The sequence below is a fragment of the Callionymus lyra genome, chromosome 3 (assembly GCF_982586985.1).
Source record: "Callionymus lyra chromosome 3, fCalLyr1.hap1.1, whole genome shotgun sequence".
Classification (NCBI taxonomy): Eukaryota; Metazoa; Chordata; class Actinopteri; order Syngnathiformes; family Callionymidae; genus Callionymus; species Callionymus lyra.
In genome coordinates, this window is record NC_141820.1 from 13788273 (window position 1) to 13815844 (window position 27572).

The following is a 27572-nucleotide window of genomic DNA, read 5'->3' on the forward strand; positions in this document are numbered from 1 at the left end:
CATATATATATATACACATACAATACTGTGCAAAGGTTTTAGGCAGGTGTGATAAAATGCTGTGAACTAAGAATTCTTTCAAAAACGGAAGTGTTAATATTTTATTTTCATCAATGAACAAAATGCAGTGAATGAACAGAAGATAAATGTCAATCCAATCAATATTTGGTGAGACCACCCTTCGCCTTCAAAACAGCATCAATTCTTCCAGGTTTACTTGCACACGGTTTTTGAAGGAACTCGACTGGTATGATGTTCCAAACATCTCTGAGAACTAACCTCAGATCTTCTGTAGACGTTCAGGTCTCTGTGGGTTCAAACCATCATTTCCAGGACTTCTTCTTTTTCTTTACGCTGAAGATATTTCTTCATGACTGTATGCTTGGGGTCGTTGTCCTGCTGCAGAATACATTTTGGACCAATCATACGCCTCCCTGATGGTATTGATGATGGATAAGTTTCTGCCTGTATTTCTCAGCATCGAGGAAACCATTAATCCTGATCAAAATCTCCATTTGCACAAATGCAGCCCAAACTTGAAGGTCCACCATGTTTCACTGTCGCCTGTAGACACTCATTATTGTACAGCGCTCCAGCCCTTCAGCGAACAAACTTCTGTTACAGCTAAATATTTACTATTTTGATCCATCTGACCAGAGAACCTGCTGCCATTTTTCTGCCCCTTAGTTCCTATGTTCTTGTTCATAGTTGATTCGCTTTGACTTGTTTCCATGTCAGATCAATGTCTTTTTGGCTGCAACTCTTCCATGAAGACACTTCTGGACAAACTTCTCCGGACAGTAGATGGTGTACCTGGTCCCACTGGTTTCTGCCAGGTCTGAGGTGATGCTGGACATCTTCAGATTTCGAAGGGAAATAATCTTGATGCGTCTTTCATCTGCTGCACTAAGTTTCCTTGTAGACCACTGCGTCTACGATCCTCAACGTTGTTTCTTTGTGCTTCTTCAAAAGAGTTTGAACATCTTGAAACCCCAGCTTTGAAATCTTTGTCTGGGAGAAACCTTGCTGATGCAGTAGAACTACCTTGTGCTCAGTCCTGGTGTACGACCTGTGACATGAAACTTCCACAACCTCAGCTTGTAGCAGAGTTTGTTCCTCACCCAGCTTTAAGCTCCTACACATCTGTATCTTTTTCACTTCATGACTGTGTTTCAACATACTTGTGAAATTGATGATCATTAGCACCTGTTTGCTAGAATTGGTTGATCATAAACGTCACTATAATCCTACAAAACCCCTGACTTTGTGCAAACGTACCTTTAAGAATTGATGCTGGTTTGAAGGCAAAGGGTAGAAACAACAAATATTGATTTTATTTAGATTTATCTTTTGTTCGCTCACTTTGCATTTTGTAAATTGATAAAAAATAAAGAATTATTGTTTATATTTTTGAAAGCATTCTTAGTTTACAGCATTTTTTCACACCTGCCTAAAACTTTTGCACAGTACTGTATATACAGTATATATATATATATATATATATATATATATATATATATATATATATATTAAGTAAAATATGTTGTTCTGCCTTTTTATTACGAAAGCTAAAAGCAAAATAAGCTACATTTTAAATGATGTAGATGATAAATTATGTTTTTCTAAACATTACTTTAATTTGTTAAATATATAAATACTTATTTAATACTAATATATTTTAAATAAATAGGACATACGGAAAAGAATGGAAGAAAGAAGGGAACGATGCTTGTTATATGTTGAAATTAATAATAAAAAACTAAATCAATATTATTATTGCTATTTCTACATCTACATAGTTGAACGACAATAGGGGCCACATAACAAAAGTTTAAATAAAGTTTTCCTCGTTTTCTATTCTGGAAGAAGGATTTGATGCTTTTACATGATACTCAAGAAAAAAAAAAAGGATCTTAAATAATTGAGGAAGTTTTTGCGGCCCCTCGCTGTGAACTAGAAACTTAGAATACGAGGCTAAAACCAGAGCCGCTGGACTTTTAAATGACCCCACGAGCCAAAGTTATTCTTAAAATATATATATAAATGTTAATAAATACACTTCCCTGAGTCACCGCTGCAATAACAATCATCCCCCTCTCTCTCTCTCTCTCTCTCTCTCTCTCTTTCTTCTCTCATCCTGTCTTCATGCAGAGTTGCTGTTTTCCACACAGTCTCGGCCCTGATGTCGAGCTCACAATTATCATGCTCTATTTGTGCGCACACACACACACACACACACACACACACACACACACACATCCATCCTCGCTGCATCTCCAAATATAAAAAAAAATGTACTTCATCAGTGGAAACATCAATAAAACATTTTTAATCTCCATAATTCACGTGGTTGCGTTTGGAAACTTGAGCGGATTATTTGAATCTTTGCTCGTCTTTCAACTTCCTGTTGTCGACTCTGCACGCGTCGTGGTAGTTTGAGTAATGCATCGGCTTTCTGCACTGCAAGTTGTTTTTTTTTAGGTGTGTAAGAGAGTGTGTGTGTGTCGGTGTGTGTGTGTGAGTCGGTGTGTGTAAATGTGTATTCTGCCCAAGCTTTCTCCTCTTTTTTTTTTTTTTTTTTCTTTAAAGAAACACTCAATAGCTCAGCTTATAATAATCCATGTGCTAGTATGCAATATGAGTGTGTAGTGTGTGTGTCAGTGTGTGTGTGTGTGTGTGTGTGTGTGTAGGACAGCCAGGGGGCGGACGGCGTGTTGTGGGGGGGTGGGGGGGTTCTTTGGATTCTTGCAGCAGCTGGTTGGCTGCTGGGCTGGTTTCCATGGTAACATGTAAAAAAAAAAAGGGGGAAAAAAAGAGTGCAGACTGTGTCCCTCTGTCCTGCATCCATGTTCTTTACAAAAGAAATAATGTTTCATCCTTTTCTCTTCAATCGCTCTCCGTCCAAACTCGTTTCCTGTCCAACTGATTTTATTCACAAATACGTTTGCACATTTTTTTTAAAATAAATACTATATACATGTATCATGTGGATGTAAGTTTATAAGGATGATAAATAAATAATATATTTATTAAACCCAAAGAATTTTACTCAGATTTTTTTAATTGCTGATTTTCCATAAAAAAAAATTACATATCCACGATAAACCAATATTTTATTATTCAGGACATTCATCATTTTGTAAGACACACAATAATCAATAAGTATTTATAGAATCCTCTTTGTTGTGACGCAGGTATCTTTTCCTTTTCACCGTACTGCATTTTAACATTTTTATTAAAAACACATTTTCTCAATTTGATAAATAGTATGAAGGTTATTTGGTTCTGGGTTTATATGATAAAGGTGCTCGTACAAATATATGCAAAGACGTCACAATGGTCAAATTTACCAAAAATACAATGCAACACACAAAACGTCCACAAGATGGCGTCGAAGGTTCTGAGTCCAAATCTCTGTCTTTCCGAGTCCACTTGCAAAACCAGAAGTCCAAGAAAAACCAAAGCAAGGGTGGCTGCAAGGCGCGAGATTCGCTACCAAAACACAAAAAGGCTAAAATGTGATCCAGAACTCAACCAAGGAAACACGCTGACAGGAAGTTAGCATCCAAGGCCCAATGTAGGTTCAGGCGAACTACCGAGAGATTTGCTGATGGTTCAGGGAAAACGTGTTGACGCCGACTGAGGCCAGGAGAAGACTCTTTATGCAGCACTACTTATGGGCCTGATAGTCCACAGCCGTGGATCTTGCATAGCATCGCACTGTCAAGATAGCAATGAAAACCCAGGAAGCCGAGGAAAAGATTATACAAAATAAAAGCCCCAGAAAGAGGAACGTGACACTGTTTCCACTAACAAAGCTTAATATTCAGCTTGAAAAAAAAACTGTTTTTGTCTATAATTTCTTTTTAAGATGTTACTTGTGATGTCACTTAAAGAAACTGTGACTTCGTATAAGCCAGAACATGTTGAAGTGTATGGAACTGCATGAATCATGCTTTTTATAGTTATAGAGAATTATTTTTTCCGATAAAAATCCTACAGCTAACTATAAATGGCACCTTTTTTTATAATTTAATAAATTACAATTTGGCTTTTATTTTGAAATTAATATGTTATTACATGTTTCTTGGCTGGACTTTCAGGACATGGTGAAATTGTTGGGAACATCTATTATGGAACAACGGATCAATTCACAGTTTTATCCCTTTGATTTATATATATTTTAGGCATTTTAACTCCTTCAAGTAAGACGTTACTTTCCTAGAAAGACCGGGCTGTACATTAATGTTTTAATCTTAAACGTTGCCTCATTAACATATAATTTTAAGACATAATTATGACAAAATAAAATGTATTTAAAAAACACATTTGCTAAACATAACAAGCAAAACTGCTGCTAAAAAATTATTAAAAAAATAAATACACAATAAAGATCAGGTGGAGCAAATGTTGTTGTATATTGTTTTATAAATAAATAATTTTGTATTGCCACCTGTTTGTATGGAAAACCTTTTGTTTCTTTTTTAAGAATAATTCAAACCAAAGACCTTCTACTTGTGATGGTACTAAAAAGCCAATAATTCGTAGTAAATAATATATAATAATACATAGTTTTAAATGTTAAAATCATGTAATGTTGACGTTTAACCTTTGAACTTGTGAGAAAAGTTCGGTAAACACTGAGGAAGAGAACTATAGGAAGAAGTAGACGTAGCGAACGTCACATAATCTTGACAGACGATAAGAAGTACAACAGAAGTACAATAAAAACGTGAAAAACACTGCGAGTCAGCTCTTCGTGCTGGAGGCCCACATGTGAAAGAAGCCGGAATGTTTGACACCGTTGGTGACATAACTGTGACATACTTTTCCATCATGTGACCATGTGGTGGAAATAACTAGAATACATGAAATGCTGTGAGTAAAAATAAAGAAAGTAAAATAGACAGTTTATTAAACACGTAGTTTTATTAGCATCAGTAGTAGGATTATTGTCAATGATAAATACTTGTTCCTGTTTAGTGTTGTTTTAAATTAAGTTTTTCTTCAACAGATTGACAGATAAAGTTGCGTCAAATGTGTGGAAATATTCTGAAATAACGAAACTTAAGCGATAACATATATTTTTTTTATCATGTCTGACGTCGGATTGATTTGGAAAAAAACAACAAAAATTCCGATGTTGCAACATCAGGTTGGCGTGAACATCGGCGCCTCCTGCTGGTCAAACAAAGCTATCGTTAATATATAGATCTCGTGTTATCTTGTCGACGGATGTAACTTTATTTAAAATTGACATCTGGACATGAACACGTGACTCCTGGTGTCAAAGTGAAAATGTTTTTCTGAAGATTTTCTTCTCAATTTCCGGTGACTCTTGAGAGCGAGTTCTGTCTCCCCCTGCTGGCCAGACACTATAATCTCGCTGCAGCTTAAACCTTCCCTTCAGTTGGAGAATTGAACCAACAACCCTTCACTGCATTATTGTGGCGCCTCTTATCAGTAGAGAATCCTCACATGAAAAAAAGGTTTAAGAAGACTTTACTTTTTGATTATTCTTCTCCTTCATCAGTGTACTTGTACTTGTGTAGTATTTAGACTGGTGTATATACTTTTACTTCAACAATATACGTTTACTTGAGTAATATTTATAGCGGTGAATATAAACATGTTCTTCATCACTGTTATTTTACTTCAGTAGTACATATACTTATATGTACTTGTACTTAATCAGTGTACTTTTACTTCAGAAGTTTATTTATGTGTAAATGTAATTGTACTTAATCAGTGTACTTTTACTGTAATAGTATTTTTTACTGTAAATGTACTTGTACTTAATCAGTGTACTTTTACTTCAGTAGTATTTTTATTCGTAAATATACAGGTACTTCATTAGTACACTTTTCACTTGAGTAGTATTTAGAGAAGTAAATACTGTATACTTTACCCAAGTAATATTTATACAGGTCTCCTTTACACCTTAAGTAGCACTAGTTACTTAGACTGGTAAATATATTTTTACTTAATCTTTATTATTTTTACTTTAGAATTCAGAGTATACTATTGATTCATTAGTGTACTTTTCATTCGATAATTATATAGACCAGTAAGTATATTTTTACTTCTCCAGTGTACGTTTACTTGAGTAGTGTTTATACTGGTGAATACACTTTTACTTCATCAGTGTGCTTTTACTTTAGTAGTGTTTAGACTGGTAAATATAGTTTTACTTCGTCAGTTTACTTTTACTTGAGTAGTATTTAGACTGATAAATATAGTTTTGCTTCATTAGTGTACTTTTAATTGAGTAGTATTTAGACTGGTAAATATACTGGTTCTTCTTCAGTTCACTTTTACTTTACATTATACTTGTACTTCCTCATTGAACTTATTCTTGAGAAGAATTAAGACTGTTAAACATACTTGTACTTCGTCAATGTACTTTTACTTGAGAAGTATATATAGTGGTGAATATACTTGTTTTTCATCCATGTACTTTTACTTGAGTAGCATTAAAACTTATAAATATACTTGTACTCTATCAGTGTACTTTTAATTGAGTACTTTTGAGACAGGAAAACATATTGGTACTTCATCATAGACTGGTGAATATATGTGTACTTCCTCATTGAACATATACTTGAGTAGTATTTAAGACCAGTAAATAAAGTGCTACCCCTATAGTGTACTTTTCCCTTAGAAGTATTTAGACTAGTGAATATAAGTAAACTAAGTAAGTAAGTAATAGTTACTTGTCATCAGTGTACTCTTACTTAAGTACTATTTAGACCGGTGAATACACATGTACTTAATGAGTTTAAATTTACTTGAGTAGTATTAGGACTGGTACATTTACGTGCCTCATACGTGTACTTTACTTGACAAGTATTCAGACTGGTAAATATACTGTTACAACAAATGTTTATTCTGTGATTCATTATAATTAACTGTGATTAAAGGAATATTTTTCTCAATCTGTTCTGCTTGGATGTCACGCGTAGAAGAAACAGTCGATACAACAAGAGTTGATTTTGTTTCCAACAACTAAAAAAAAAGCAAGTTTTTCCATTCGACAGAACCGTCACCATAGGAAGGCAGTATTTCCGACGCCCCTGAACGCGTCACGACCACAGCGCTGCAGCTGAGCTCGCGCCCACTGATGGAGGAGCTCGACAGTGGAAGACAACAAACTTAGCAGGTTAGTTATTTTTTTGAATTGATGAAACAACGGTTTTAAACGGTTTTATTCCATAAATATACACTCAGTTGTAGTTTAGAAACCCTTTAAATAAGATAAGGCAGTACTTAAACGTAAATGAGACGTGATTATTACGAGTTTTATTCTGTTTTATTACGTCTTTATTCCTCTCGTTTTTATTTTTTGCCAAGTCACTGGCGACATGATTTTTTTTTAGAAATATATTAATATATTTAATAATTCATCGTTCTATTTTATATTTGCGAAACAAGTTATGACTTTACATTGCTTTATTCGTAAAGTTCTCATCGAGAGAAAAAAAAAACAACTTCTCATCAAATCTAGTTTTACCTGCTAAAACTTTATTGACAATGACAAGAAGTATCAGCAACATTTTCATCAATGGTGTGATGTACAATAATTTGTTAAAAAAAAAAGGCAGACATGTATCACCTGCTGCCCTTTGATAAACCAGACTTCTGAGTCATCACATCATTATTATTATTATTAGCATCAGTAGAAACAGCTGTTTCATGTAACCAGCTAACTGCAAGTTAGCATTACTTTCTGGTACATTAATCTAGGTTTACAAAACAGAAATTAAAGTATTATCATTGTATTTATAGGTTATTTACAGGGGTTTGTATTGGCAAGAATCCGGCGATACGATTCGTATCATGATGACGTGACAACGATACAATATATATATTGCAATATAGTCCAATACTGTGGTAACAAGGATATATTTGTAGTATTCTAATGTACTTGACTTACAGAACACATGACTCTTGATGAAGTCGTAACTGCTTTCATTTGTTTTAAAACGAAAATATGTCCAAACGTCAGCTTCAAAAGCTGCTGTAGTCGACTGTATCCTCTCGTCCTCAGTCATCTTGGATTTCATTGTTACTTTGGCTGTGGAGGATGCAATGGCTGCTGCCATCTAACGCAAGTTTTATTGCAACACAAAAATGAACTACGCTGTGAATATTTGGATGTAAATGTAAACTAAAAATGTAATTTTAAACCCATGTTATTGAACTGCAAACCAGAAAATAACCATGGTAAATAATAGATTTTGATTTGAAAGCCGAAACAAAACGCATACTATATCGTAATCGATACTGTGCTGTTGAATATCGATACTGTTTCATGAAAAAAAATTTGTTTACCAGTAATTGCTTTATCGATATTTTCTAACAGCCCTAGTTATTAATATTGCAGATATATCAGTTTTCTTGTTCAAATATGTTGAATAAAATGTAAATTATTTTGCTCATAATTAAAAAAATATATCTTGAAGTTACATTTTGATGTATTTTAACTATAAATCGAAGTATGATAGCGACCAAGTGTTGCAGGTTGTTGTGGGCAAATGAGTAAATATCAGAAACATTTGCTGCTCATGTCAAAGGCTTCTGTCACACATTGAGCTCCTGTCAGGAACAACAAAGACCCTGCTCAGATAGATATCCGTCTTCCTCACACGCTTTAAAAAGCCACTGACTTCTGACAGTCAGGTGGGCAGATCTGACTTTATCTTTTAACATGAAAGATTTGTGTATTTTTCAAAAGCCTCTGCACACTGTGCCCTGACCTTTTGGCGACTGTGTGTGTCTGTGCGGGTTATGATGGCATTTAAGTAATGAAGGGAGGGTCAGTCTAGTGTCCGGCCAACATGCATGGCACACAGATGGTTTCAAACATGAAAGCAATGCAGCTTAGAATTGTCAGTCTTCAAAAGGTCAGAGAATATCCTCACTCAAATGAATTTACTTTTATGTGCCAACAGCATTGTGGGTTTTACTCAACTGAAAGTCCCAGATTAGCAGAATAAACAAGTTAATAACAACAACAACAAATGTAACAATTTGTTTGACAGATAACATGTTACAAAACTAAAAATATATTTCATCTGTTTGGTGTAGGGATTTCATTACTTTAAAAACACAATTGCACAGTAAGATAAGCTGCAGATACTCTTGTGGTTTCTGTGGAATTAAAAAGCAAATCCACCCAGAATCACATAAATATAAACACATGCAGTTCGTCAGCATTGAAACAGCATTGATTCGTGGAAGTGTTGCTAGCTTGGCATTATTAGTCGAATGAACATTATGACATTTATGATAACATCTGTCATATGCTTGACAGACAGTACAAACGAGATTGAAAGTCATTCTTCCCCCCACACTCTGGTCGATCATGTGCCATGTTGAAACTACAAAGTCATTCTCTGGAGGAAGTGGCAAAAAATACAACACAAATTTAAGATTATCAAACCGTTTCAGACGTAATAAGGTGTTTTTAGAATCAGAATCAGAAACTTTTATTGCCAGTGTTGTAAACACTTTGGTGTCAGTACAGAATAAAATAATGAAATAAGATAAAAACACAAAATAAGCCATTGAAAAACAGCACCAAATATCACATTTCTTATAAAAAAAAAGGAGTAGAGTATCTATGAATCCAATCTAAGATCGTCTTAAAGTGATAGTTCACTCATAATTCAAATTTCACTCATTTTCTACTCACGCTCATGTCGACAATGTTGGGATTATATTTTAGAGTAATCTGTTCCCTTTTAGAGTTATAGATAAAATGTTTCTTTCATTCCAAGGGACAAACTTCCTCCAAAAATACACTTAAAACATCAAAATACCTCCATACTGCTCGTCTGTAATGTTCCATTTTGTAATGAAGCCTCGACATGAAGTGTTGTTCTGAAAAAACTTAAATATGTCAATATTTTGCGGTCGTTTGTGGCACAAGTTTAAAGAACAATAGTGATATAAACAGAAGGTACTCCGAAAGTACTTTTTAAAATAATGTGAGTTCTTCCAGGGCGAATACAGTCTACTGTCTACACTGGAAGCGCTCGTGATATTTACCCGGAATAGTTCCTGTTTATATTCCACTTAACATCACCAACTTTACAAAAATAATTAAATCAAATGTTCCATTTAAAAATCAAATCTAGACCTGTGACAAGAAAGAAAGTCAGTTCTATAGTTATTAAATACAGTTTAATTTATAATTCTGGTTATCATAAGGCACTACTTTTATACCGCCTGACCGAACTGTTTGATTGTTTGCGGTTGCGTTGGCAGGTGAAAAGTTTAATTCTCTTGTAAAACATTCTCCGACTGTCTTAACACCTGGCTCTCTGTGGTTCTCACAGCCACATTGCTACTATAGTATGTTGCCTCTTTCTACATTTCTGGTTATGTTAGGACTCAGGTATTAAAAAGTACATTATGCTTCGTTATCACCTGTTTTATCTACTGTTTGGGTTCAAACAACAACCAAAGCTCTTGCAATACACAGATTAGTCGGTGGTATTCACAATTGGACCAGTGTTAATCCCCCATTAAATCCACTTAAAGCTCATTTTCAGTTGCTCATAATGAAATACAACCCAGTAAAGTAAATTTCTGTTTAGTTGTGCCACAGAACTCCATAACACAGTGTTTATGTGAATTTTTTTTAATTTTTTCATCTGTAGATTAGAAGAGAAGTTGATAACACAATGCAGAATTGTTACATTCCATTCTTCAGGTTTACCACACGCAAGCAAAGATGGCTTTTTAAAATGTCCTTAAATATAAAGTCCAGATTGTTTAAGTTATTTTTGCATTGTAGATCCCTTTGTTGAAAATCTCTTTAAATTATCTCTTTGCTTTTCAAATAAAGTAAGGTTTCGTATCTTGCATGTGGCAGTTTGCACTCCAACGCATTTCTAGAAAAATTGAAACCACCGTCGTGCAAGAGGAAGTGTAGTGAAATGTTTCTACAGGAGCTGATAAAGAGAAAGAAAAACTAAATGCTGTTTGGGTTTTTCAAAGAAATTGTATTTTCAGAAAAAAAAATTGTTCTTTAAAGAGCGTTTAAGAAGGTTTTCTTTTTTGATTGAATTTAATACTGAGCCAGAACAAATTTAATTAAAAACAAAGTTGAGGAACTGCTGCGTGATAGTTTTCCGTCCAAGGTTGGTTTGGCATTAAAATATTTCGTTCATCTGCTGGTAAACAAAAATACACAATAATATGGTGTTGCAAATAAACCCTATAGAAACAGTTCCATGTGGGATTCATTTAGAAATGTCATGGTAACAAACTCTTTTTTTCTTTTTCTACTAACAGTCAAAGAGTTCATAAAGCTAGATTAACATTATCTTTGTGTATTGATAGTAGAAAAAAACCCAACTATTTATAATGTGTTCTAAAAATAACTCTGTAGCCATGAAAGCCGTAATAAGCGCTAGGTTAAAGGTTAATATAAGATTTGAGTGGATTAAAAGTCATCCTGTTTTTATTAATTCCTTTATTTAATTAAATTTCACCGCTTTTACCCTTTTGACCCAAAATGACACTAGGAAGGAGGAAGCAATTATTATTATTATCTCATATATATTTCCTGCGCTGACTCAGAGTCAGTGAAGGTTCCAGTAGAGGGTGGTGACCATGACCATGAAGATGGACTCATGTGGGTGTTAATTTCTGATGTGCGTTTAAGATTTCAGTCCTATAAATAGTCCGAACCCTGGTCACAAATATACATGCTCAGCTCCCCCTCCTCGGGTATCACATCGACTGTCCGGTCCGTGCACCGAACACTGCAGCCGGGTCTATTTTCGAAGACACAAAGAGTTTTTATGACGTTCCTGGCACGACTGTTGGTTAACAAGGAGTAAACATCTGCTCGTGTGTATGCATTGTTTTGATTTGTTTAGGAACTGCTTCATCAATTATGTTGATCCTTCCTGACGTCTTCTTTTTGTCTTCTAGGGGGTTCTGGACATAGAGCAGCGGGTCTCCTTATTCTGACAGCTGACCATCAAGTAGAGAATCGGATTTATCCACCTAAAGTAGTTTTTTTAAGTCGGATATTGAAATCCAGTCAATATGTCGCCATTCCTACGGATCGGCTTCTCTAACTTTGAGATTGATCCCGGTTTGGCGTATCACGAAGAGGTGCTGAACCCATACTGTGCTGTCTACATGAAGGAGTCCATCGACACAGGTCTGTATTGCAATTTACTACATTTATTTAACCCATTTTATGTGCTAAACGGTCCTCAATAATCTATTTAAATGTTTTACTACAATTTAGCATTGACTGATACAGAGCCCTGTGGAGTATTACAGAGTAATGCTTAATAAGTACTGAGCTTAATTAAGAATTCATTCATTTTCTACTCACCCTCATGTCGACTAAGGGTGGGAATTAATTGAATTCGTTCCTTTTTATAGTTATAGACAAAAATGTATGTTCATTTTAATGTAGCGACTGGAGCTCAGTTGTCTTCATCTTCGTCCAAAATGACACACAAAAAAAATTGAATTACTTTCATCTTTCATCCATCTTTTATTGAAGGCTCGACAAGAAGAATTGTTCTGAAAAAAATAAACAAGTCTATATTTTTAGGCTTGTTTTTAACGGAAGCTGCTAGGCAATCAAACTAAATCTTATGCACTTGCAATGTGTTTGTATGAAGATAAACTTAGTAGCTGGAGCTGAGAGACATGGAGCTTCTTCTGCAATCTTAAAATATAGACTAATTTAAGTTATTTCTGAGCAATTCCCAATGTCGAGGCTTCAATACAAGAGGGACCTTAAAGACGAGCAGTATGGAGGTATTTGGTTGTTTTTAATTGTCTTTTGGGACAAAGAAGAAGACGAATGCTCTGTCTCAAATCTTGCACTTCTCTAAGTTTACGACAGGGTATTACTGCCGGAAATGACTCGACAGCTTCTTCTTCTACTACTTTTTAACCACATTTACGCCGGTATCTGCTCTGAAGACGCATCGTCAGTGACGTATCTTCAATTTAGCGTCATTTACGTTACTAAGTTGGCGACCTTTAAGGGTGGAAAGTGTCAACACTGAATTTTCTGGCAATTTGATTTTTTAGGTGCTCAATGAGAGGCACTTGTGCACTCAAGATTAAGTGTAAGTGCAGAAGTGCGCAATTTGGGACACACCCCGAGACAACTGAGCTCCATTTGCTACATTAAAATGAACAAACATTTTTGCATTTAACTCTAATAAGGTACAAAGATAATTCTAGAATCAATGCCATTTCTGAAAATGTGACTAATCTGACTTACGCACACACGTCTGCTTTACTTATCATTGTTAGTGTTTTTCTAAAAAAAGAAATAGTGACTAAGAGGAAAGTGACGACTCAAACTGTCTGGAGTAAATATAGGCATGTAAATGTTGCAGTTTTATTTAGTTTCCTTACAGTTGCATGTCTTAGTTTTGTGTCATCGTTCATAGATTGTGTCATTTGCCCTTATGACATCTGTAAAGCAAATCGTGGAATAGTCAAGAAATGGTGTCGACTGATGCTAAAAAATCTATTTAAAAAAATGCCCCTATAAGTTCATCTTCTTATCCCAAGTGTCAGACTCAGGGTAAAGGGCCGAATCCGACCCGTGAATTGAATTTTATGTGGTCCGACGAGATGGTTGGCTCAGAATCAAAGTAGATTCATTTTAATGTTTAGATAGTGGCCTATAAGGATGCTCATGTTTAAGTTAATATAAGGGACAGAGATAAAGTAGGTCTACAATTAAAGTAAAATAAGATATTAAAGATAAATTGAACCTCAAAGAATGAAAAGTCCTACATCTGTTTAGTTAAATATGCTTTTTGTTAAGCCCCTCAACTTCAGCAGATTTTGTGTGATTGAGTTTTACTCCACTGTTCTATTTCCTCTGTCTTGTGGTGATAGCGTGGCAGCCAGCTGTTTGTCTTTGTATATTAAATTAAACTATGTTAAATGAACATGAGTCTACACAGTAGACGTGAAGTTGTCACTATTTCTGGAAATTTTAAGGATTTTTTTTTGACATGGAGCTAAATTTACTGAGAACAAAGTAAAAATAAGTAATGCTTCTAATAATAATAATAATAATATTAGAGTTACATTCATTAACTCGCTTGAAGGGAGAAAAAAAACTGTGTATTTATGTGTCTTCAGTAGATACTGTTTGAAGAACTTAAAGAAGCCTTTCATGTTTTTATTTGTCTTTTTGTTGTTCTAAGGTTCTAAGGTTATTTGTAAAGCGCCTTTCTAGACCAGGGACACAAAGCGCTTTAACAATCGAAAACAATACACAGTTAAATTTATTCTTTAAAAGATCAAGGCACATAAGAAAAACACAGGAGTCCCAGAAAATAAGAAAACGCCTGCACAAATAAGAATGTCTTAAGATGTTTCTTGAAGGAGTCAATAGATCCATCAAACACAGAGGGAGAGGAAGATCAATCCATAGCTTCGGAGCAATGTGTTCAGGAACCATCAGTAGATTCTGATCCACAGACCTCAGAGCCCGAGCTGGGGTGTAAGGCTGGATCAGATCAGGGATGTAAAGAAGAGTCTGACCATGAATAGATCTGAGAGTAAGAACCAGGATTTTAAAATTGATCCTGAAAGAAACTGGCAGCCAGTGAAGAGTTTTAAGGGTCGGGGAAATGTGAGTTCTTCTACCAGAGCAGGTCAGAATTCTCGCTGCAGAGTTTTGAATTAACCGAGACAGCTCCTACTTGTTTAGACACGAAAATAACTGTTAAAGACACAAACGCATGGATGATAAGCTCCAGATTGTGTTGTTGATAAATACGTGATAGATATGTGTGAAAAAGAGAAGAGATGCTAATATTAGTCAAGAAAGGGGAAGTGTGAGGCTCATCTCATTGTGTTGTTTCCTTTTAAATGTCTGTACAGCATCGACATTGATCAGTTAGAAAGGTTGAACATTTTTGATTTCTCTGATGTTCCGATAGATGCCAGCTGGCTCGGCTGCAGGAAAGGCAGATGATGAGCCAATGATGGAGATCACTTTAGGTTTTAAAGGCTTAGCAGCTTTATTTGTGGCATGTGGTTGTTATGCAAGTGGATGCGAGGGTCTGCTCAAATTTAAAGGGTCATACTTGATAAAGATAAGTCAGAAGAGTCAACCATTATTTAATCAAAAAATCAGGTTGGATTGCTTACGTAGTAAAAAAAAACGTTAAGAGATATTTAGACATTCAGCCTCACCACCGGGTAAATATCCTGCTTGTGTATTTGATTTGTAGTTTTGTCGTATTTGTCCTGAATATTTAACGGTATCAGCTTTCTTCTCCATCACTGTATAAACATTACTATCATTGTAAGTAAGTAAGTAAGTAGTTCGTATTTATATAGCGCTTTTCCAGACCAGGGTCACAAAGCGCTTAAACGAACAAAACAAAATTCAATAAATGATATACTTTAAAGATCAAGGTAATACTGAGAACAACACAGGAGTTCCAGAAAATCAAGGAAAAGCCTGAACTAATAAAGAATTGAAAGAAACTGGAAGCCAGTGAAGAGTTTTAAGGATCGGAAATGTGAGTTCTTCTACTTGAGCTGGTCAGAATTCTCGCTGCAGAGTTCTGAATCAACTGCAGGCGATTGTACAGCTTCCCCAGGAACTTAATACAACTTATACTTTATTTACAACCAACCAGAGCCTTGCCTTTCACTCCGTTGTATCGTTCTATTTATACATCTTGTCACACCCTTATTAAATTATGGGTGTAAACATCTTGAGAGCCTCTGATGCTTATAATTGTAAAAAATTAAATACATTTTGTGACCAACTTGTATTCCTGTTTCACAGAGAAAGGCAAGGTCTACAAGCAGAAGAAGCCCACCATGTACCCGCCTTGGAGCACAAAATTTGACGCACACATCCACCCAGGTCGTATCATGCACGTCATGGTCAAAGACCGGACGGCGGACCTGAATTCTGAGGCCACAGTTTCTCTCGACACGCTGGCAACACAGTGTAAGAAGGAGAATGGCAAGTTGGAGATCTGGGTGAGTGAAGAAGCCGATTCTCCTCCTCCTCCTTGTGCCATCAGACACTGTGATTTAATATCTTTGTTGACTTCAGCTGGACTTGCAGCCACAGGGTCGTTTATTGATGGAAGCCAAATATTACCTGGAGAGACGTGGTGAGTCATTTTTATGTTTACCTCTTTAGTCCCGTTACAAATGGAATGTTTTTAGGAAAAGATGCTCTTTTAATTTCAAAATATTTTTATTGAGCACAAGTATATAGTACAGGCGTTCAGGTAATGTTGGTTTGGTGTACAGGCAATAAACCATGTTTATATGAAGGCTCACTAGTTATTGCTGCAATGCTACACATATGCTGTTCTTTTCTTTTTTCCCCAAAAGAGACACAGTAAAGTCAGAATCTATTGCAATACAAAAAAAGCAACAAAAATAAAACAAATAAACAGAGTATACACATAGAAACAAAACCATAAAATAATGAAAAATAAAGGTAAAGACAAAATTAATCCTGCATTTAGATGAATCCTTTTTGCAATCTACATGCACATGTTGACCAAAGACCAAACAAATTCTAAATATTTACAGGGTCCTAAATAGCTCAAGAAAAGAGTCCCATGTCTCGTGGAAAGCTTTCTTTGATTTTGTCAAAGCGAATCTGATCTTTTCCATTTTGAGGCAGGACATTACATTTCTGAGCCATTGAGAGCAAAAAGAAGTCGATTGTTCTGTGTTATTTTTTTGATCCCTCCAGTGAACCCACAGAGAGCGATGAGTGGGCTTGCTCTTATCTCGGTGTAAACCATTTTTGATAGGGACTTGAAAATGTTTTCCCAGAATTTTTGTAGGCTCTGACATGGCCAAAACATCTAGCCTAAGGAGGCTTTTAGGATCTTGCATCTAACACAGTGGACTGACCTCGGGTATATTCTTGAAAGTTTGGTTTTTGATAGGTGAGCTCTATGAACAATTTTGAATTGGATCAGACTATGGCAAGCACAAAAAATGATTTATTCACTAATTTTAAAATTTAATTCCAATTGTTCTAAGATAAGGAGAGGTCTTCCTCCCATGCCACCTTTTGTTTATCTGTAGGTTTCTGTGTTAATTCAGAGAGGCCAATAAATCCTTTCTTTGTTGGGTTCATAGAAAGAATCTCGTCTAATATTTTTCTTTCTTTCCCAGTTTGAGGAGATCATTTAGATGAAATGTAGTGTCTCGCTTGTAAGAACCTAAAGAAGTTTGACCTGTGAAGATTATATTTTTACTGAGTTGTTCAAAAGAAAAAACAGTGTTGTCTTTAATAATGTCCTTAAAATAAACCAATCCCTTCTCATGTCACTCCTTAAAGGCAGAATCCTGCATGGAAGGTTTGAGGAGATGGTTTGAAGATATTGAAGATAAGAAGCTAGAAAAGATGCTATTTTGCGTGGATCACGTGGTTTGATTTCCTTATGGTTCAAATGTTGCTCTTGATACTGCCTTCCTCTTCGATTAGAAGAGGGAGTCTGAGACTTAGTGTTGTGGCCCTTGACAAGATATTTTGTTTCCCTCTATTATTGTTTTTTTATGAGTGCAGGCAGAGCAAGGGACTCCATTTTTGTTCAACGATGGTTAAGGAATAAAGATCATCGCATCAAATGAAATTCAGAATTTTGTTATTGTTGTTATTTTCAGTTTTAGGATGTTTTCTATCGACGGACGACATTTTACGTGTATTATTCACAAACGTTTTCTTCTTTTTTTGCTATTACGAAAAATAAGCTTGTTATCAGTATAACAAAATTTATTAAAGGCTAATGTGTCCGGCAACCATGTGTGGTTTTAATAAGTCTTAATCCTCCCTGAGATTATTCCACACTAAAAATAGACGACGTGATGAAACCATATATTTTCTCTTTGTGTTTGAATGGGCCTCACAGAGGAGCCTTGGCATCAACAGGCTTCGAGGAGAAGACGTCCCTCTGAGGGGTTTATAAATAGAACCGATAAGAAATTGCTGCTAAGAACAACAGGTGGTTCTACTTCACCTTTAACTCTCTTTAAATCACACACTCTTGTGATCCGGCTTTACTTGAACGTCGATCCATTAAATGATTAAAAGTCTGGATATAAAAAAAACGCACCGTTGACAGAAACATCATCTGTTTATATCGTCGACGCAGTTATTGGTTTGTCGAACAAGTCTGGGCGAAGGATCACAGTGGAAACATGGGTAATGCTGCCGCCTCACACAAAGTCTCTGTTTGACTCCAGCTCGAGGCAAATCAGGCTGTGAGGGAATTTCAGGGGATAAACAGGAAAAAAATAGAGACCATAATAAATATACACAACTCTGTACTCTCTTGTATTTTTTAGGGATAAGAGGTTTCAATAGAAATGGAGTGGGCTGCACATCGCCTGGGTCAGGCCTACTTAAAGCTCGGACCTGAGTAAAACTGGGATTAAAATGTCTGCTTTTGCGTCACATCCTGTATTATTCCATAAGTCTACTATCTATAAATGAACTGTATCATGATATCTGGCAAAGAAACATCTCATAATCTCGAAAGTTGTTGCTAAATTGTGAAGGATTAATGAGGCTTCATGAAACAGCTGGTGATGTATCATGATACAGTATCTTCATGTTGAACGACCACTAGATGTCACTCTCTGTTTGAAAATGATGCCAGGTTAAATAAAATTAGTAGATCAGAGCCAAAGATTACGAAGCAAAGAGTGACATCTAGTGGTCTTTCAAAATGAAGACACTGTATCGTGATACCTCATCAGCTGTTTCATGCTGTTTCATGAAGCCTCATCAACACGTCACTAATGTCTAACATTAAAAATCACAGAAGACACAAGATTTAAAAGTAACTTAAGTATTTGTTGAAAATCTGTTTTCGTTCTGTCATAAGCAGTACTTGTGTATCCAGTTCACATGTGTACCACGTTACAGACGTGGTGGGCCACGCCGATGAAGACCCAGAGTCGGAGCAGGAGAGAGAGGGTTTGTTCTCGCTCCACCAGCGACGAGGTGCCATCAAGCAAGCCAAGATTCACCTCGTAAAGTGTCACGAGTTCAGCGCCACGTTCTTCCCCCAGCCCACCTTCTGCTCCGTTTGCAAGGAGTTTGTCTGGTAATTCATCGTTTTCTCCTTTTTGCCTGTGACTGTACATTTGTTTCATGTTCCTCACTTGAGTTTTCACACCACAGGGGCCTCAACAAACAAGGCTACCAGTGCAGACGTGAGTCTTTTTTTTCTCCTCTTTCTTAAAATGTTTCTGTTGAATTGTCACATGTGTAAATGATCCAATTTGTGACTTCCAGAGTGTAACGCAGCGATACACAAGAAATGCATCGACAAAGTCATCGCCAAGTGTACAGGCTCAGCCATCAACAGCAAAGAGACCATGGTGGGTTCACTCCCTGCACTTCCTGACGAGCAGATATGACGCTTGTGAAGAAGAAAAAAAACATCACCAAGAACAAACTCTAACCACAAGTGCATCAGTTACTCATGCTGCCTTTTGTCTACGAGTGTGTGGCACTCACACCTCCGCACACAATTTATAATCTTTATTTCTACTTCTTGTCTCTTGTTAATGTTTTCCATCATGAGAACGAGCGAGATGCTTCCTTTAAACTTTATTTAAATTTCAGTTTTAACACAATCGCAGTAACCACAACTGATACATGTCACAGAAAGTTGGAGTCATACAGGGAGGATGTGTTTTCAGTCGAACCGTGAGAGCATTTTAACTCCTTAACTACATGTTTACGACCCATTTCAAGTCACTGAGACATTCCTGAGAGATTTAAACATGCATTGAATAGATCAAAGGATGAAGTTATATACACCGTCCTCCATCTGTAGTGGCAGAGAAACGACTAAAAAGGATAAAGGTGTAGAACGCTAGTAGTAACTGACAATTTTATTTTGTATTAAGTTCTATTATTCCTTACTAGTCTCTTCATATCGCTATATTTGTTGTGTTTTATGTGAGATTTAAAATGAAAAAAAGGTTATATAAAGTACAATATATAATTATTTTAGCATATTTACATTGATTTTATTACTAATAAACTACAATGTGGCCCCTAAAGACATTTAATTCCTCACCCCTGGTGTAGAAGAATTTCAACCTGTACCATATGACACCTTGGTTTTAAGAAAATTGTTTTAAAGCATCACAATGCTGCCCAATACATCCTAATGTGTATTTATTATGATTTATTTTATGTATTTAATGACCTTTTTTTAAAAAAAAAAAAAAAGAAAGCAAGATCAGTGTAATTCTGATGGGAGGCAGGAGAAGGTGTAGATTATGAGGTGGGCGTGGTTTTCTTTAACCTTATTATGATAATTGTTTTTTCTTTTCATTTTATTTTGATCATTTAAATGATAAAATCATGTATATGAACATCTGCTTCAAAGTATCTCCCTCCAGGAAACACACTATCAAAAATGTATTAAACAAGTTTTACGGCTTAATGCGCTTGAATGAAGGAAACATTTTGTCATCTGAACATTTGTTTTTAATGTTTTTCTAGTCGAACTCAATCACACATCTTTTAGCAGTCTTGTATTTTTACCTCACAGGACTCATGAGTCTGATTCTGATATTGTCTTTTCGTTCTTTGATGCTTAAAATAATCTTTAATTATCTCCGTGTTTGTCCTCTTTTATCAAAACATTTCCAGTTGTACTCTTTTTTTGTTTGCATCCTGAGTATCTGTGCACTTGAATAGCCAGAGTTGGCCTTAAGTTTAACACACGTGTGCATGATGTAACCCTTAAAACCAACTCATTAAAACCAATGATATATTCATTTTTGTCTCTGCAGATTCACAAGGAGCGCTTCAAGATCGACATGCCGCACAGATTCAGAGTCTATAACTACAAGAGTCCCACGTTCTGTGAACACTGTGGGACTCTGCTGTGGGGTCTGGCCAGGCAGGGCCTCAAATGTGAGGGTGAGAACTTGACTTTTCCAGGGTCGACCGGCAGGAAACTGTTTCAATGACTTCATCTTTTTTAATGTACTTGTTTCCAACAGAATGCAGCATGAACGTTCACCACAAATGTCAGAAGAAAGTAGCAAATCTCTGCGGCGTCAATCAGAAACTGATGGCCGAAGCTTTAGCCATCATCGAGAGCAAGCAGCAGGTCAGTCTTTTAATCTGACCTAAAATGTTGTTTTCTTTGACCTGATGTGGATCATTTTAAGCTTTTGAGACTATGTTTGAAACTTAATCCGCTCCAGTTATGAACACTATTTGTTTTAAATGTAGCATTTAAAATATATATATGGAGATCATTTGCATTATTTTTCCATTATTTGTCTAAGAAAAATATACAGAGTTGATCAAATGATACAGAACTTTAGCTCAGTGATCAAGCTAGTCTGGAGACAATCTTAACCAGACTGCTCAGATACAACCTCTCACATTGAGATACAACCTCTCACATTGAGATACAACCTCTCACATTTAGATACAACCTCTCACATTGAGATACAACCTCTCACATTGAGATACAACCTCTCACATTTAGATACAACCTCTCACATTGAGATACAACCTCTCACATTGAGATACAACCTCTCACATTGAGATTCAACCTGTCGCATTGAGATACAACCTCTCACATTGAGATACAACCTCTCACATTGAGATACAACCTCTCACATTGAGATACAACCTCTCACATTGAGATACAACCTCTCACATTGAGATACAACCTCTCACATTGAGATACAACCTCTCACATTGAGATACAACCTGTCGCATTGAGATACAACCTCTCACATTGAGATGCGACCTCTCACATTGAGATACAACCTCTCACATTGAGATACAACCTCTCACATTGAGATACAACCTCTCACATTGAGATACAACCTGTCGCATTGAGATACAACCTCTCACATTTAGATACAACCTCTCATATTGAGATACAACCTCTCATATTGAGATACAACCTCTCACATTTAGATACAACCTCTCATATTGAGATACAACCTCTCACATTGAGATACAACCTCTCACATTGAGATACAACCTCTCACATTGAGATACAACCTCTCACATTGAGATACAACCTCTCACATTTAGATACAACCTCTCACATTGAGATGCAACCTCTCACATTGAGATACAATCTCTCGCATTGTGTCTCTAGACAACCTTAGTTTACGTCTCTGTACTTATAAAGAAAACTGAAAACAACTTTTTCTAAAACATTTTTTTCCTGCTCTGTATTTTTCAGTACCTTATTGTCAGGTTAGGACTGAGATGAAGCTTTTACTTAAACAAAGAATAGAAATCAGATCTGGTTTAAAGTCACATGTTCAACTTAAACACAAGTAAGAAAGTAGAACAGAGTTTATCTTCATCCTTTCTGAGCACAGAGCTGTTATTTCGCCGTTTTATCCTCGTCGCAGTTTCACAAGCCGTTATCTTATCTTACTCTTAAGGTTTGAACCAAACACAAATTTGAACAAGTTATTATCCTCAAGGTCAAGATTGTGTTTACTTCTTCAGAGATCTGACAAAAAGTACAACCAAATCCCTATTTCACAAAATGAAAAACATACAATCAATGAGATATGAATATTATATGTGGTTTAGTAAATTTGATGAACAAACATAAGATCAGGACTTTTCCATCACTTATCTTATCTCAAACACTGGGATCTTTGAGTCCCAAATAAACATGATAATGTATATACTTTGACTTCAAACTGAGCTACCAGCAGCCCACATTACAGCCCTGGAGTTGGTACATGTGATATAAATTTAAGTTTTTAAGTTTATATGAAGGTGTGTGTGAACATTCAGGCCAAGAGCACCAAGGACTCTGACATCATCAGTCGAGAGGGTCCAGTTTGCATCGATCAGGCGGGTGTTGCTGGAGAACCGTCCGGGCTGCAGCCGGCGCCCCCTGCTGTCAAAGGTGAACGTCCTTTTGTTTGCATTAGACGTTCATTTGTGGTTTCTGATGGTTGGTGTTCTTTCCCGCAGACGGCGTCTCCTGGTGCGGTCCAGGAGAGACGGACCCGTCTGTCCAAGACCAGCAGGAGGAACCTTTATATGCGGTTACAAAGAAGGAGCTCAGGTTTTGCTTGGAAGACTTCGTCCTGCACAAGATGCTGGGGAAAGGAAGCTTCGGGAAGGTGTTGGATTTGATTCATATTTGACGGACAGGCTGACGAGAATCCTGGCGATGACGATGCGTGTATGTTGGCAGGTGTTTCTGGCCGAGTTGTCAAAGAGCGGACAGTTTTTTGCGATAAAGGCTCTGAAGAAAGACGTGGTTCTGATGGACGACGACGTGGAGTGCACCATGGTAGAGAGGAGGATTCTCTCTTTGGCCTGCGAGAACCCCTTCCTCACTCACCTGCACTGCACATTCCAGACCAAGGTAGTCGCAGTCAGAGTCACGAGAGGCTGATGTGGTTCATCTAATGATCCTCTTCACAGGAGAACTTGTTCTTCGTGATGGAGTATCTGAACGGAGGTGACCTGATGTTCCACATCCAGAACTGCCACAAGTTTGACGTGCACAGAACCATGTATGTAACCCAGCAGTTTGATTATAGTTGAAAATAGTTTGATTATAGTTGAAAATTGTTTGATTATAGTTGAAATTTGTTTGATTATAGTTGAAATTTGTTTGATTATAGTTGAAAATTGTTTGATTATAGTTGAAAATAGTTTGATTAAGTAGAATATTTTTTGATTATAGTTGAAAATTGTTTGATTATAGTTGAAAATTGTTTGATTATAGTTGAAAATTGTTTGATTATAGTTGAACATAGTTTGATTATAGTTGAAAATAGTTTGATTATAGTTGAAAATAGTTTGATTAAGTAGAATATTTTTTGATTATAGTTGAAAATTGTTTGATTATAGTTGAAAATTGTTTGATTATAGTTGAAAATAGTTTGATTATAGTTGAAAATAGTTTGATTATAGTTGAAAATTGTTTGATTATAGTTGAAAATTGTTTGATTATAGTTGAACATAGTTTGATTATAGTTGAAAATAGTTTGATTATAGTTGAAAATTGTTTGATTATAGTTGAACATAGTTTGATTATAGTTGAAAATAGTTTGATTATAGTTGAAAATTGTTTGATTATAGTTGAACATAGATTTATTATGGTTGAAAATTGTTTGATTATAGTTGAAAATTGTTTGATTATAGTTGAAAATAGTTTGATTATAGTTGAAAATTGTTTGATTATAGTTGAAAATAGTTTGATTATGGTTGAAAATTGTTTGATTATAGTTGAAAATTGTTTGATTATAGTTGAAAATTGTTTGATTATAGTTGAAAATTGTTTGATTATGGTTGAAAATTGTTTGATTATGGTTGAAAATAGTTTGATTATAGTTGAAAATTGTTTGATTATAGTTGAAAATAGTTTGATTATGGTTGAAAATTGTTTGATTATAGTTGAAAATGGTTTGATTATAGTTGAAAATAGTTTGATTATAGTTGAAAATAGTTTGATTATAGTTGAAAATAGTTTGATTATGGTTGAAAATTGTTTGATTATAGTTGAAAATTGTTTGATTATAGTTGAAAATAGTTTGATTATAGTTGAAAATAGTTTGATTATAGTTGAAAATAGTTTGATTATGGTTGAAAATTGTTTGATTATAGTTGAAAATAGTTTGATTATGGTTGAAAATTGTTTGATTATAGTTGAACATAGTTTGATTATAGTTGAAAATTGTTTGATTATAGTTGAAAATAGTTTGATTATAGTTGAAAATTGTTTGATTATAGTTGAAAATTGTTTGATTATAGTTAAAAATTGTTTGATTATGGTTGAAAATTGTTTGATTATAGTTGAAAATAGTTCAGTTTAAGTTTAAAATCCTAAGAAAAATGTTATACAAAACAACAATTGTGTTTGATTTAAAGTGTACTATTGTATAAAAACTAAAACAAATATGCTCAGTTTTAGAATAAGAAGAGATGAAATGTTGTTTTCTTTCAGCTTCTACTCGGCTGAGATCGTCTGTGGTCTTCAGTTCCTTCACTCTAAAGGAATCATTTACAGGTGAAGTCTCAGAAAATAAAACCATAGGAAGATTAAACATGTAGTTTTGTCGGCAGAGACCTGAAGCTGGACAACATACTGCTGGACTCTGAGGGACACATCAAGATCGCAGACTTTGGCATGTGTAAGGAGAACATGCTGGCAGAGTCTCGCACCGCCACCTTCTGTGGGACGCCGGACTACATCGCACCAGAGGTGACTCGAGGTCCACGTCACAGAAACGTTCCAGGCTGACTCTGCATTTCTCAGATCCTTCTGGGTCAGAAGTACAACAGCTCTGTGGACTGGTGGTCCTTCGGCGTCCTGGTCTACGAGATGCTGATCGGTCAGTCTCCGTTTCACGGCCGGAACGAAGAGCAGCTGTTCCAGTCCATAAGAACCGACAATCCTCTGTATCCACGATGGCTGACCAAGGATTCCAAGGACATCATGGTGAAGGTGAGACTGCAGAATAAATACTGCTGACCTCAGCAATACGACACGCTTTCAGATTGAAACAGTTTTCTCTGATGGAAGTCTTTCTGTGTTTATGCCGTTCTGTAGTCAGTCTGAACGATGGTTGAGACTCATTTCAACTCTGTTTTCGTTGATTAAAGTCACATTATGGGTCAGATATTTATGTCTTAATAATTAAATTTAAAAAAGTTAATTCAAGCTAAAAATTCCCCCCAAAAAAGAAAATAAGTTTTTATTTTACTAAAAAATACATTTTATTGTAATGTATCTGATTTTATTTGTATGTTATTCATCTTATTTTATTTCATGTATATTTAATTTGTTTTATTTTGTACTATTATCACATTAAAAACACATTTGTTGCCTTCATACAAAAGGGACATTTTTTGGATTACAGTAAAGAATTGGCAATTGATGTTTTCTGATTCTGAAAATTTAATTTTCCATTTCAAGTATTTTTTAATGAAGTAGAAATTGTTGGATTATAGTATAAAATGGCAATTGAAGTTTTCTGATTCTGAAAATATAATTTTCTATTTGAAGTATTTTATAATGAAGTAAAAATTGTTGGATTATTGTATAAAAATGGCAAGTGACGTTATCTGATTCTGAAAATATGATTTTCTATTTGAAGTATTTTTTAATGAAGTAGAAATTGCTGTATTACAGTAAAAAAAAATGGCAATTGAAGTTTTCTGATTCTGAAAATATAATTTTCTATTTGAAGTATTTTTTAATGAAGTAAAAAATGTTGTATTGCAGTAAAAAAAAAATGGCAATTGAAGTTTTCTGATTCTGAAAATATAATTTTCCATTTGAAGTAGTTTTTAATGAAAATATATTCTTCATCAACCTCTCTTCGATCGTGCAGAGAAGTATTCGATCACTAACCAAGACTGCGATGTTCATAACGTTAATAAAAGTGTGATGTTCGCAGCTGTTTGTGCGAGAGCCGGAGGAGCGTCTGGGCGTGAAGGGAAACATCAGGCAGCACACTTTCTTCAGCACCATCGACTGGAGCGCGATAGAACAACGACAGGTGGCGCCGCCCTTCAGGCCGACCCTGGTGAGTGCAGAGAGTCCGGCGGACCCTCCTCCCTCTGCTAACACCCTCCCTCCCCCTTCCTTCCTCCCCCGACAGTCTTCGCCCAGCGACTGCAGCAACTTCGACAAGGAGTTCATCAACGAGAAGCCGCGTCTGTCCTGCTCCGACCGGACCCTCATGAACAGCGTGGACCAGACCATGTTCAGCAACTTCTCCTTCATCAGCCCTGGGGTGCGTCGATGACCTTCAGAACAAGTAGCCTCAGTGACACACACTCACCTCAGTGACACACACTCACCTCAGTGACACACACTCACAACAGACTCTTCATTCCAAGACCGACCCCGGAGCTCAGACCCGGTAAGACATGTTGAGACCCCCCGAGTCTAAAGTAAATCCCTCCAGGTCTCATTGTTTTCCTCCACCGGGGCAGTTATTGTGTGTTTTAGCAACAAAGTCCTAGTTTACGTGTACATAGAGAGTTTTAAACTTGGTGTATACTTCAACGACAGCATTTTTTGGTTTGAGATACTAGTCAGTGTCATGTTATGTTCTTCAGGTTCTTCTCAGTGAACTTGTAAAATAAAATGGACGATGTTTCGTGTTTCGAAAACAAAAAAACTCATTTTTTCTGTACTAAGAACGTAACATGGAATTTTTAAACTCTAGTTTTACTTATATAATGCATTTCCCGTTTGAATTATTGTGCTTTAATTGAAGTGTTATAAGAGTTAAAAAAAAAGAAGTAGATTTAAACAAGTATAACATTTTCTTCACGTCAATTCCACATCATCTCAGTCTGATTTTCCCAGTTTTCTGCCACCTGGTGGTGACAACATTGAACAGCAGCTCACTTACACGCTTCAATAACCAATATGCGTTTTAGGGAAACAAAAAAAAAATCAGCTCAAAACTCTAAAGCTCGATTGAAACTCAATAAGCTACTTAGTGGATTAATAAGAACACGCAGCAGGAGCCGAAGCTACCGGCTCGACGCGAACAATATTAAATCAGCCGAC

The 27572-nt window shown here is 35.9% G+C and overlaps 1 protein-coding gene across 1 annotated transcript; it reads left to right on the forward strand.

Annotated features, from left to right (window-relative positions):
* The first annotated feature begins 7102 nt into the window (after positions 1–7102).
* prkcq (protein kinase C, theta) lies at positions 7103–27459 on the forward strand. Its single transcript, XM_087786498.1, has 18 exons — positions 7103–7159; positions 11947–12181; positions 15815–16014; positions 16091–16151; positions 18935–19115; positions 19193–19224; positions 19307–19392; positions 20824–20953; positions 21037–21146; positions 22820–22934; positions 23003–23154; positions 23229–23402; positions 23462–23553; positions 24990–25052; positions 25109–25247; positions 25302–25490; positions 26446–26574; positions 26650–27459. The coding sequence occupies exons 2-18, from the start codon at positions 12064–12066 to the stop codon at positions 26794–26796; spliced, it is 2118 nt and encodes a 705-aa protein (XP_087642624.1). The 5' UTR covers positions 7103–7159; positions 11947–12063; the 3' UTR covers positions 26797–27459.
* The last annotated feature ends 113 nt before the right edge of the window (positions 27460–27572 follow it).

Bases quoted from the DNA above. Each gene is read 5' to 3' on its own strand.
- prkcq (XM_087786498.1), top strand. From the start codon at position 12,064: ATGTCGCCATTCCTACGGATCGGCTTCTCTAACTTTGAGATTGATCCC. The intron at 23,554-24,989 runs GTATGTAACCCA...GTTTTCTTTCAG, and splicing joins TTTGACGTGCACAGAACCAT to CTTCTACTCGGCTGAGATCG. The intron at 25,248-25,301 runs GTGACTCGAGGT...TGCATTTCTCAG, and splicing joins CGGACTACATCGCACCAGAG to ATCCTTCTGGGTCAGAAGTA.